Source organism: Haliotis cracherodii, unplaced genomic scaffold (genome assembly GCF_022045235.1).
Source record: "Haliotis cracherodii isolate W230 unplaced genomic scaffold, xgHalCrac1.p SCAF_4, whole genome shotgun sequence".
Taxonomy (NCBI): Eukaryota; Metazoa; Mollusca; class Gastropoda; order Lepetellida; family Haliotidae; genus Haliotis; species Haliotis cracherodii.
Genome location: NW_027266297.1, coordinates 52118323 through 52132127, shown reverse-complemented (window position 1 = coordinate 52132127; position 13805 = coordinate 52118323). Strand labels below are relative to the sequence as shown.

The 13805-nt window shown below is 43.7% G+C and overlaps 1 protein-coding gene across 2 annotated transcripts in view; it reads left to right on the top strand.

Moving 5' to 3' along the window:
• Positions 1–10356: 10356 nt before the first annotated feature.
• Positions 10357–13805, top strand: part of LOC139478272 (inactive tyrosine-protein kinase transmembrane receptor ROR1-like) — a 213856-nt gene continuing 210407 nt past the window's right edge. The window contains exon 1 of one of the 2 annotated variants that reach the window (XM_071260684.1): positions 10357–10559. In XM_071260684.1, the coding sequence (XP_071116785.1) occupies positions 10508–10559 (52 nt within the window). In that variant the 5' untranslated portion in view covers positions 10357–10507. The remainder of the gene's footprint in view (positions 10560–13805) is intronic. The other variant, XM_071260688.1, reaches the window with a different exon arrangement.

Below are 13805 nucleotides of genomic sequence, written 5' to 3'. Positions count from 1 at the left end.
TCTTCGAGGATATATCTCTTACCTCTTGAACTCCGATGCCCACCCCTTAACAGTGGCAAAGGAAGGAGCATTATCCCCCAAGGGACCGGCCATTTGATATTCTGGGGGGGGGGGGGGGGGGGGGGGGGGGTTGTCTGATATTTTGTATCGGGATATATTCTACCAATTTTTGTGTGGCCACTGCAACGCAAGAACCAGTAGCCAGAATCCCTCCATCATGCGCGTGCGTATCAATGGGAATTGGTACATATCCAAACTCAGGTCTCGGGACTAAGGGCAGATAATTCAAATATGATTTATTTATCTCCGATACATTGATTCTGAGAATGGCTTTCGGGTGGTAATTTTTGACAACTAGGGATGACAATTTGCATCAACATCGTCTAAGCGAGCATATTGGATTAATTACTTCATAAAACTGCATAAAACACTATATATATCAGAGGCTGTTGGCCCAATAGCTTTCAAATTACTATAGGCACGTGACACCATTACCATCATTTTCGACTGGTTGCTCCAAGATGCTAAATTCAACGTTTGCCAGCCATATATATTTATATAATCGTAGCTGTCAATTGTTTTCGTTGCATTTATGAGCATAGCTTCTTTGATTGACCTTAGGTATTTTTTAAATTACCTGATCATGTTTCCTTTGTACTTCGTTATACCGACTGATTTAGTTGAATATCTCGACAAATGATTCTTTAGGAGGAGCTTTTCAAACAACAAATTTTGGTGTGATTTTCTATTAACATGCGTTATCATCTGCGACATGCATTAAATAAAAACACAGTCCGCTCTGAATGACATTGGGTGTATAAACCAGAATAAAACCCATACCAGAGTCAGCTTTGGATGACATAGGGTGTATATACTAGGATAAAGCTTATACCAGAGACCGCTTTGAATTAAATAGGATGTATATACCAGGATAAAACACATACCAGAGTCCGCTTTGAATGACATAGGGTGTATGTACCAGGATAAAACACATACCAGAGTCCGCTTTGAATGACATAGGGTGTATATACGAGGATAAAACACATACCGGGCCGCTCTGAATGACGAAGGGTGTATATACCAGGATAAAGCTTATACCAGAGACCACTTTGAATTACATAGGATGTATATACCAGGATAAAACACATACCAGAGTCCGCTTTGAATGACATAGGGTGTATATACCAGGATAAAACACATACCAGAGTCCGCACTGAATTAAAACATATACTGGTGTCCTCATGGAATGAAACATATACCAGAGAGCGCATTGAATGAAACATGGGATATATTATTAGGATAAAAAAAAACCCAGGTGTCGGCTATGAATGAAATAGGGTGCATATATCAGGACAAATCACATACCAGTGTCCGCCTTGAATGAAATATAGGATATATTATCAGGATAAAAAACAAACAGGTGTCCGCATTGAATGAAATAGGGTCCATATATCAGGATAAATCACATATCGGTGTCCGCATTGAAAATAATATGGTACATATATCAGGATACTCCATTTCGAATGACTGATTTGATAAAAAGAAAACAATATTAGTATTTGAGGGCAGCGATCTGGGACGGAAGTGGACTCTGCGCATGCGCAAGATGGCGGTACTTCCGGTTCCGGGGAGTGCGTGCGCGCATCCAAGATGGCGGCATTTCCGGTTCTGGGAGGGCGTGCGCCTCCAAGATGCCGGCAATTCCGGTTCCGGGAAGGGCGTGTGCGCCTCCAAGATGGCGGCACGTCCGGTTCCGAGGGGCATCCCCCCATCCAAGATGGCGGCGGCGGGAAGGCCGGAAGGTGGATTTATTTTCTCTAAGGATGTCAGTTTAAATAATGCTAACAAGCTCTATCTATTTTATAATGTCTTAAGTCTGTTTGTTTGTTTGTTGTTTAACGCCGCAATAATCAAGCTATATGACGGCGGTCTGTAAAATAATCGAGCTTGAACCAGACAATCCAGTGAATGACATCATGAGAATTGATCCACGCAATTGGGATCGATGACATGTATCAACCAAGTCAACGAGCCTGACCACCCGATCCCGTTAGTCGCCTTTTACGACAAGCATAGTCGCCTTTTACGGCAAGTATGGGTTGCTGAAGACCTATCCTACCCCGGAGTCTTCACAGGCGGGAAGGCGGGAAGAAGGAAGGCGGGAGGAGGAGGGAGGGAGGAGGAGGGTGTGCAGGGTGTGTGCCGATTGCAAGTGGAGATGATAGATCACTGAGACGTGCTTATACACAGTCGATGACCCAGCAACTTTGTTGCTAGGTTGACGTCACATCGCCGAAGGATCTTGCAACAAAAGTCCACAATGACGTCATCGGGTATTATGAGGTGATTGTAAACTTTGAGGTGCAAGGTCTCGTTCCACAGGGCGATCGTATTAGAGCACTATGACAGTCGTTCGTCTAAGTTAAAGTTTGTGAGTTGCGATCACCTTAGCGCTACGATCATGTTGTGGAACGGACGTCTGAATTCTAAAGGTGAACCGACATGGACAGACATGGACGTGGTGTATGAATGCAGGGTTGGTGGGTTGGTTTGTTGTTTAACGTCGCACTCAGCAATATTCCAGCTATATGACGGCGGTCTGTAAATAATCAAGTCTAAACCAGATAATCCAGTGATTAATATCATGAGCATCGATCTACGCAATTGGTATCGATGACATGCATCAACCAAGTCAGCGATCCCGTTAGTCGCCTTTTACGACAAGCATAGTCACCTTTTACGGCAAGCATGGGTTGCTGAAGACCTATTCTACCCCGGAATCTTCACTATGAATGCATGGAGCGGAGCGGACATCGCTGCACGCTAATTGGTCCGACACGCGGCGCCCTGATTGGTCCAACACGCGGCGCGCTGATTGGTCCCTTCCGCCGCCCGGCCTGAGCCTCGGTTTTCCAAACCGACCCGACCCTTGAGTTTGTTTTCCATAGGAAAAGTGATGACAAGAGAGCTTCTGTGGGTTTTAAGGCACTGAAACCCTGCTTCCTGATTGGACGACAACCCAAGCCTCTGATGGCTATCCTTTTCGATCCTGTTTTTCTCGTGTGTGCATGTCAATTCCCATCCTAAAGACAACACAATTCATTTTTTTTTCAATTTTAAGGAGTGGATCGAAAGGGACCCTTTTTTGATGGGTCCAAAACGCGACACGCCGATTGGTCCGTTTCGGTGCCTGGGCTAAGCCTCGACTTTTCCAAACCGACTTGATCTGGATGTGCCGCCATCTTTGGGGCGCACGCCCTCCCGGAACCGGAAGTGCCGCCATCTTTGAGGCGCACACGCCCTCCCCGGAACCGGACATGCCGCCATCTTGCGCATGCGCAGAGTCCACTTCCGTCCCGCTGCCCTCAACTACTAATATTAAATTCATCTTCATCATAATATCTTGCATTTTACACCATCATAGTAAACCCTGTGCGTCTGTCCATCTGTCAATGGGCGCATCCATTCGTCAGGCACGTTTGGTTTCGGGGGCCGATCCTAGAGGCCGTTCAAGATGTAGTCAGGAAAATAGAGGGGCAAAGTGGTATTTTCGCTTTGACTAAAAAAGTCGTTTTCATGGAAATGTGATATATTGGTACTGACAGAAGCATGAGCTGTGTTTCTGGAGTTATAGACGCTAAAGTCTTTGAGGATATCCCAATAAACGAGTCACACAATTTAACAAGAGACGGTTCGGTTCCTAGTTGGTTGAGTAATGTGTGTTTCCAGATACTAAATGTAGAGACATATACAAACAATAGGTTCATCAGGCCAGGTAAATGAATGCTTTCTGTGGTTGCATATCCAACTGAGAGCAGGAAGGTGAAGGTCACCAGAGATCATACGTGTAGGTATCAGTCATATTACTATCTATTCAGCAGATTACATGACAGTTTGCCTTCAGTTATGATGATTTTTTTTAACAACACCCACCAGATATTTCACTTGTGTCTGGTAATATTTGTCTAATTCACTAAAGGTCAAGGTTCAAACAAATCTGAAAGAAACTTTCACTTGTCACAAGTATTCATGAAACAATGACAAAATATTCTGCAGTCTTGATACATCTTCTTCAGCCACGTGTCGAGACAGTCTTTCCAGTTTTCATGTAAACAGGTACATCAGTGTAAGCACAGTTCCGTACATTGTTTGCCCACAAACTTAGGAAAAGTGTTGCAGACTAACCTTGCTTCAGACTTTGGCTTTCATTATAAATTGTCTGTATATGACTGTCGTATTCATGTGCCATGCTTGTGTGGTGTCGGGTCTTGGATTTGCGAAAATATTGCCACATGTCGTGATTGTGTGGTGTCGGGTTGTGGATTTGCGAGAATATTGCCACATGTCAAGATTGTGTGGTGTCGTGTCGTGGATTTGCGAGAATATTGCCACATGTCATGATTGTGTGGTGTCGGGTCGTGGATGTGCGAGAATATTGCCACACGTCATGATTGTGTGGTGTCACGTCGTGTATTTGCGAGAATATTGCCACATGTCATGATTGTGTGGTGTCGGGTCGTGGATGTGCGAGAATATTGCCACATGTCATGATTGTGTGGTGTCGGGTCGTGTATTTGCGAGAATATTGCCACATGTCATGATTGTGTGGTGTCGGGTAGTGGATTTGCGAGCGTATTGCCACATGTCAAGATTGTGTGTTGTTGGGTCGTGGATTTGCAAGAATATTGCCACATGTCAAGATTGTGTGGTGTCGGGTAGTGGATTTGCGAGCGTATTGCCACATGTCAAGATTGTGTGTTGTTGGGTCGTGGATTTGCAAGAATATTGCCACATGTCATGATTGTTTGGTGATGGGTCGTGGATTTGCGAGAATATTGCCACATGTCAAGATTGTGTGTTGTCAGGTCGTGGATTTGCGAGAATATTGCCACATGTCATGATTGTGTGGTGTCGTGTCGTGGATTTGCGAGAATATTGCCACATGTCAAGATTGTGTGTTGTCGGGTCTTGGATTTGCGAGAATATTGCCACATGTCATGATTGTGTGGTATCGGGTCGTGGATGTGCGAGAATATTGCCACATGTCAAGATTGTGTGTTGTTGGGTCGTGGATTTGCAAGAATATTGCCACATGTCATGATTGTTTGGTGATGGGTCGTGGATTTGCGAGAATATTGCCACATGTCAAGATTGTGTGTTGTCAGGTCGTGGATTTGCGAGAATATTGCCACATGTCATGATTGTGTGGTGTCGTGTCGTGGATTTGCGAGAATATTGCCACATGTCAAGATTGTGTGTTGTCGGGTCTTGGATTTGCGAGAATATTGCCACATGTCATGATTGTGTAGTGTCACGTCGTGGATTTGAGAGAATATTGCCACACGTCATGATTGTGTGGTGTCGGGTCGTGGATTTGCGAGCGTATTGCCACACGTAATGATTATGTGTGTGTTGGGTCTTGGATTTGCGAGAATATTGCCACATGTCATGATTGTTTGGTGATGGGTCGTGGATTTGCGAGAATATTGCCACATGTCATGATCGTGCTGTGTCGGTCGTGGATTTGCAAGAATATTGCCACATGTCAAGATTGTGTGTTGTCGGGTCGTGGATTTGCGAGAATATTGCCACACGTCATGATTGTGTGGTGTCACGTCGTGGATTTGCGAGAATATTGCCACACGTCATGATTGGGTGGTGTCGGGTCGTGGATTTGCGAGCGTATTGCCACACGTAATGATTGTGTGTTGTCGGGTCGTGGATTTGAGAAGATATTGCCACATGTCATGTTTGTGTGGTGTCGGGTCGTTGCATCACTTCGTGTAATGGAAGTGCGATATCGGAGTTTGTGGTTTTGTGAGAACATTGTATCACTTTAAGGATGGTTGACACTTGGCCATCGACAGAGGAAGAACAAGGTTATCTGTATAAGTGGACATGACACGTAACGTTGCTCACCAAGATGAGATGTGTAGTAGTATCGCCTAGTCACCATGATAGAAGGCGAAAACTTAACATGTATACACACAACCAGTCTTCAAACCGAACGAAGACACACACACACACACACACACACACACACACACACACAAATATGCACATTCAGCAGGTATGGCATCGGCGTTGGAGAAATGCATCGGTCCCTCGTGCAGGTGCGCCCGGGCATTCTCCCACAGAGAAATATACAAACCTGATGTGAATTGACAAGCAAAAGGCAATAAAATGTTTTATTGGCATTTAAAGTCAGTTTAAATCCGTCTCTTTTAATGAGCTAGTTGCACGTGGTATTTGCTGCTGCAGTATTTACGCATCTCGCGATACAAACATTCAAACATGCTGCCATTCCGCTGACTGTTTTTAACTGCAGCCAACTCAAGGATTAAATTCGTTGCTATCATTGTATCCAATGTGAAGAGTTGTGGGTGCAGAAGAAACTATATACCAGTTTGTAACGACTTCAGCGTCGAAGAGTTCAGTTTTAGCAAGGATGTGTACAGGTGAAGCGGAAACTGTACAGGTTGAGAGAATTGGGAATTGAGGGAAGACGCCAGCCTGGAGACACTGGACGCCGACAGACACAGGACATGTTGCGTGGAGACACTGGACACAGGACATATTGCGTGGAGACAATGGACACAGGACACGTTGCGTGGAGACACTGGACGCCGACAGACACAGGACATGTTGCGTGGAGACACTGGACACGGGAAATGTTGCGTGGAGACACTGGACACAGGACATGTTGCGTGGAGACACTGGACGCCGACAGACACAGGACATGTTGCGTGGAGACACTGGACACGGGAAATGTTGCGTGGAGACACTGGACACAGGACATGTTGCGTGGAGACACTGGACGCCGACAGACACAGGACATGTTGCGTGGAGACACTGGACACGGGAAATGTTGCGTGGAGACACTGGACACAGGACATGTTGCGTGGAGACACTGGACGCCGACAGACACAGGACATGTTGCGTGGAGACACTGGACACAGGACATGTTGCATGGAGACACTGGACACAGGACATGTTGCGTGGAGACACTGGACACGGGAAATGTTGCGTGGAGACACTGGACACAGGACATGTTGCGTGGAGACACTGGACGCCGACAGACACAGGACATGTTGCGTGGAGACACTGGACACGGGAAATGTTGCATGGAGACACTGGACACAGGACATGTTGCGTGGAGACACTGGACGCCGACAGACACAGGACATGTTGCGTGGAGACACTGGACACAGGACATGTTGCATGGAGACACTGGACACAGGACATGTTGCGTGGAGACACTGGACACAGGACATGTTGCGTGGAGACACTGGACACAGGACATGTTGCGTGGAGACACTGGACACAGGACATGTTGCGTGGAGACACTGGACGCCGACAGACACAGGACATGTTGCGTAGAGACACTGGGCACAGGACATGTTGAGGGGCGTGGTACAGACGCCAGTCTGAATACATTAGACGCCATTTTTCTACAATAGTATTGCCCTCATATTCACTTAAAGACATATATACAGCACGTCTTTGTCCAAAGCATCGATCAATTTATTACATCTTAAAAATACTCTTCTGTTAAATGAATGGTCTTGCAAAAATCAAAACATAATCTTGGCCGTAACTCGAGAAAACATCTGAAATACGTTCCCCCGCAGATGAGAACGTACATGTACATGGTTTTGATTCCATTACTTGCCTATAGGCTATATCTTTTCTTGACCGAACTTGGGTGAGCGGAAATACTTCAATAGTCAAGACCAGTATATATATACAGTGCTGTTATTTTGAGTCAGCCAATGTATTTCAATTTCAGTTTCAAATTCTATGGTGTTGCAACGGTAGCACGTGATCCGTGTTGCCAAATACCTCCTTGGATTTATCTTTCTTACATGTGCACTCCCTTTCTGTTGAAATAGATCCAGATACCTTGCACAGACAGACATGCACACACTTATGGGGCAATCGGGCGAAACTGACATCGCGATGGGTTGCGTTTTTTTCCAGCCGATTTAGAGCTTTCTGAACTCAACTAAATGTAAATAGAGTTACCTCCCTTACACGAGGGAATTGGGGCTGAACATTAGCCTGTTCGCCTCCTTGCGAATGACCATTTCAGAGACAGACATTCAACCTGTGATGCACCATTATGGTTGATGATTCAAATGAGGGCAATAATGAAAGGCCTTTACCTCGCTGATTTCTTTGTCGTGTCTGAAACGTATACCCAATGACATTTCGTAATTATATTGACAAACTATTGTTCGCGCAGAGACTACATGAGTGTTAACATTTAACGTCGCATCACCAATAGTTTCGGCGTCGGAAGTAATTTATATTTGAAAATATTCATAATTAGAGAATAAAATGAATTATGCATGTTCAAAAACATATTTCAGCTTAGGCGTGGCCATTGTTGGACCTGCGCGCTGTCTGTCCCTTGTAGCAAGCGGCGGCCAATGTATGTGACAGGTAACATTGACATGGCGTGGACGCGAGAGGTGTACACACTCGCTTGCGGATCACCGGCTCTGACAGTCACAACACCGCTGTTATGTCACACGTGTGGTGATCTGTAGTGGGCGGAGACTGCTACATCATAGCTGCTTGTCACTTACAATCACCTATTGACAAAATCGATGAAAGACTCGTGCGAATAAAAGTTAATACCCCACCTGTTGGAGACCGTGTGCATAGTATTTAACCACTACTCCTAATTAACACCTGTGTTAATTATCTAACAACATTGATCTCAGGCATGACACCGTTACGCTCGTGTGCTAACACTCAGTGAGCTAAATTGCACGCAAATCCGTGTGTTATTAAATATCATGTGAATTGCGCTGTGTATCCGAAGACTTGGAGACCCGGGTATTGAGACTATCAGCTTGTCTTGGTGGCGGATTATTACATCAGAGTCAGGACTTATTCTATCGATAATGTATAACCAGCCAGGTGTTTGTGTCTCTGTTCGCACAATTTACATCTTGTTACCGGGGTACCAGTGATCTTACATTGTAATTAGACAAGACAAAGAGCGCTAGGTTATACACGAGCGACACATTGACGAGCTGTCGTCTCTGTTATCGAAGCCCAACATTACATGGGAGCCCTCTCTCTTCCACGCCAGATAGGGGGCCCCGCAACAAGTCGTAAAGTGACTGTACGTATAGATACAGGGATTAAGATGTGACAAGACTTCTATTTAGCTGATACCCTGTCAATAGGCCAGCCAATTTATAAACGATTGCCGTTGTTGACAGACCAACAGCCTGGTGCTTGCAATTCGCGTGGGGGGTGGGGGCTTGAAGTTTATAAGAACACAACGCTATATACACATATCCCAGTCGTATACCGTTACACATTATGGCGACGGGCAAATGTCAGCGCAGCGATGTGCATCTTCGCCTCATCATCACAGCCGGCAATGTCTACAGCAACTCAACGTTTCCCCGCAGCCGGAGTGTGTGCGAGGCAGTTACGTGTATACACAGGCCACTAATAAAGACATTGAGGCTTAATTTCTGAGATATTCCACCTCCACAGACTCTAGTCTACAATACATATACTAATTCCTTGCCGAGCCAAGTGTGTGATGCAGTTTTCCTAATTAGAGTGTGATAAACCATTTGCATGTTCATAATAATCAATAGGTAAGCCAAAAGGCCAGAATTAAGGTCGCACTAATAATATCATCAGAAGGATGGTTATAAGAAAATATTTGGAGTAAGCATCAAAGAGTGTATGTGTACTTAAGGAATCGGCCACATACCTCAAATAATGACAGAAGTAATAATGTTTCATTAGCTACATTAATTGGTGGTTTATTTCAAAATCAGAAGAAAACGGCAATTCCGATGCATGCATGGCCAAACCCTATATTTGTTGTTCTAAGGCACTAAGAATATATTTATTTGTTTCTACTCAGAAATCACAAATACGAAGTAACAGGTATATAAACACATGTGTCACAATGTTAGCAATGTGTAGTTATAACAAGCATAGAGTTATTATTGTCTCTGTTTTACCCCCGAATTTCTTAAAAAGTAAGAATAATTGATGTGGGCGTACTTTCATAACAATCGTTAAATAATCAGCTGTCGTCCTCGCTGCGCTTATAATACGCCTCCCTCAAAGGTACAATGGTGCGAGCGTCGCTGTTGTTTCACGGCCTGTGAATTCGTCTTCAAACAGTACATGCTATATAGTGAAGTTTACTGTTATGATCCGCTATAACGATGTAAACAAATCCATGCTTTCTTAGGGCGCAGACATTTTGGTTCATAGTTCACGGGATTTTGCTTCAGACAAACGAAAACACGAGCGGCGATTGGCCAACGACACCTGAGGCCAGAGTTTGCGAGAAGTGGAGCGAGACTTGGCAGCTCAGTGCGCGAAAACATTTCAAATGCGCTCATAGTAGTGAGGGGCCAAGAAGTTTTCGCCTCGAAGAAATCAAGTCTGTTTTGTGAGTTCCCCGCGCGTTTCCAAAGGAAACTCTATGAGGATATAGGAGATAACATTTTCTACAAAAATGGCGCGGGGGACTTTTATTTGTGGACTGTTATTCCTGTTTGGATTATGCGGTAAGTGAACGTCTGCTTTCTATGCATAGATTCGTCTGCTATACGCTAGATTTGACACATGTGCCGCCGGGGGCAGTGTGTAATTCCTTAGCCCTCGGGTCCTACTTGTGTTGTATTGGGGGAATAATCAATGCCTCTTCACGCTTTGTTGACTCGTGACAAAGTATGGGGAGTAGTGGTACTGAGGACACTACATTAATCCGAAACCTACACTTTCAACTTGCAAAGTGAGATAGTCTTAGCTTTCAATAGCGCCCGTGTAGGAGTCGTAGTACTATGATGATTTACCTTGTGAATGAAGTGGTGTGTAGTAGCATCGCGCCGTGTTTGCACAGCGTATATATTATGAAAGGGGCGGAGGAACTATGAAACTGAAGCATATGAAAAATACCAGCGACATGTTTCCGTTGGGTTATATCAATGTGCTCAACAGGCAAATGTTTTAGAAAATGGACCAAAGACAGTGGGTACCGCTGGTTAACTGATTGATTGAGGAAGACGGATGCAGTCCTCTCTAATCGCGCGAGGCAGTCAATAAGAGACCAGTTCATTGAGATCAAGTCGGGCATTGTTCAGACACATAAGCAACAAACGTGGAAATGGTTTCCGTACGGAATGTCGCAGTAGGTGCAGGCTGTAGAGAGAGGTCAGGCCGCCGGATTCCAAACCATGTTCCGTGGCACTGTGGAAATCTGAGCCTTGGGTCAGAGGCCGTGATACCAGTAGGTTTTGTACAGTTCTTCCCGCATATCAAGCACTTCCGATGCTGATTTAGCACCCACCTTTTCGGACCAGCAGCCATATGCCCTAAAAATCTTATTGACAATCTCGACAACCAACTAGGCCAATGTGAGAATGAAGGCTCCGAGAAAGTTTAGTGAGTGTCGTGTTGTTTTTCAGCGGATGAAGATATCAATTTTCAGTAAAAACTCTCCAGACGTAAAAAGAACTCGACGGTCAGATAACGGTTTCAGAATCTCACATAGCACCGAAATATTATCGCCAACCTCAAAGAGAGTTGGGGGCAGAAAGTGTTATTGTATGCAGGTCTGCTTTTAGGCTTTACCAGTTCTTGCCATGGTATGTGAAGCGAGAAGTCACTCGTAACAGCACTAAAATAAACTTCTCCTGTCTAACTAGAAGCAGACATTCTGCCAATTATGTTTACATGTATATTCCACGGATATATAGCAGCCCTCACTTGATTAGTAGACAGAGGAATTACCTAGATTTAGGTAAATGTTTTCTACGCTCATCGCATCAAATTTATCCTGTAACTCTTGCAGTGTGTTCAATACATCACAATTACCATTGTCAAAAAAATTAAATCAAATGCTTAAATAGTTGTGATACAAATATTGCTTTCTTTGCTCTAACAATGAAAACCAAAATACTTTCTTGTCTGGTGAATACATCAACTGAATGGATACAAATTGTGTATAGAAGCATGGCAGGCCTAAACCCTCTTGCACATGACCTGATGATCAAAGTAAATAAATTGAATCCAGATAATACTGTTTCTATGAAGTGTGTGGCTGTCGTCAGTCTAATGTACAAGTATTTGTTGCATCCGATAGACATACCACTCCATACATTACCCATACAGTGAGGTAGTCAGGAGAACACAGCAAGTGATTAGAAGAGCAAGGTAATACATACCTGATGAACATTAGCAAACAATGAAAGGAGCTGTTGATGTGTTTATCACTCACTCAATTCTATAAATCATGCATTCTCTCTTTTTTCAATGTCAGAAGCACCAGAACAGAGTGGAGCAATTTTCTTCACTATTTACTTTTGAATTTCAAACAGAAGTCAGTAAGGACTGACTTCATTATCAGCAGACTGAATACATAAATCTTTTGCATGTTAGGATATTTTTAAAGAAGTTGAAATGCCACATGAAAAGAAACTGATATAGAAATTATACTTTGTTTTACAAATGTTAGTAGTGAGTTTCACATGCTTTCATATCTCATGACTAATAGGCAATATTACCATAGATTTTGGTTGATATGGTTGCTTAGCATCAGTTTGTTTGTTAAATGTTAGCAACATTTTAGAACATTGATGCTAACCTGAACAGATTAGCTGCTGAATGTGCACATTAGTCATGTTAGTCAGGCTGTGGAATGTTGTTTAACTGCAGATTTCTTTTCAGTTTGGTTTACATGCTTTAAGTTACCTATCTTTCAATAAATACTATAGCTTCATGAATGTCTGCCTGTTCTTGGAAGCTTTGTGTGGTGTAGTTAGACTTTTGAGCAAAGTATTTCTGGAAAACAGACCGCAAAACAGGAGAGATTTCTATCTAGGCACTGGTTACATGGAACCACAACTTGGTGAATTTCATCAAAGCCAATGTTAATATATAACTGCAGATATGAGGATAGACCACGATGTTATCGGTCTTCTCAGTTGGTTGCCCATCTCCTGTTTCTGGTATGGAGGTCTTATTGTATGTCTCTTATCAGAATATGTTTGTTTGACAGTGGTTATGCAAGGTGTAACTCCCTGGCTTCCCTGCCTTTGCCATGTACCATGCTAGGCAGGACCTGACAAAAGTCGCTCCTTTTACATATGCAGACTTGGTTCTTACAGGGATGGCAGAGAAAGTTCTTTGAAGTGTGGCATGTACAGATATCAGAAATCAGATTGTATTCACAACTTGCAAGAAAGACACCTTTCAATATATTCAAACATAGCACTGTAATAAATCAACTCAAATAATTTATCATGGTTATCACTGTCTAAATAAGGAAGAAATTATAAGGATCTTCACAAGGATGACATTGGAGAATGATGATAGGACTTCAGGGTTTTGTTTCGCGCTGAAATATGCATCCAGTGAAAAAACAACACATGGTTGGAATCAGAAGATATATAACCTGGGTCCTGACTAATATCCCACATAAATTTATCATATGGATTATGAATGGCTTCAGAAGTCCCTGTCTACTAAAGAAGAGTGTGTAAAGGTTATCATCAAGATGTAATATTACTGTTACGTTTTACCATGTCATATCTAAGAACTTAAAGTTTGACATGTAACTGTGTATTATGGCTGGCCCCCCACACTTCTCATGAGGACCTGTAAATTTGTATAATGTTTTACCTACACAGGAATCTGGGAGACTGTGTCCTTGTATGTTTGGAAAATATATATATAGAGAGGCCATTGTCCCCCTTGGGTCCAGTAATGTGTGTGTTTGCCCTGCCCTGCCCTGCCCTGCCCTGCCCTGCCCT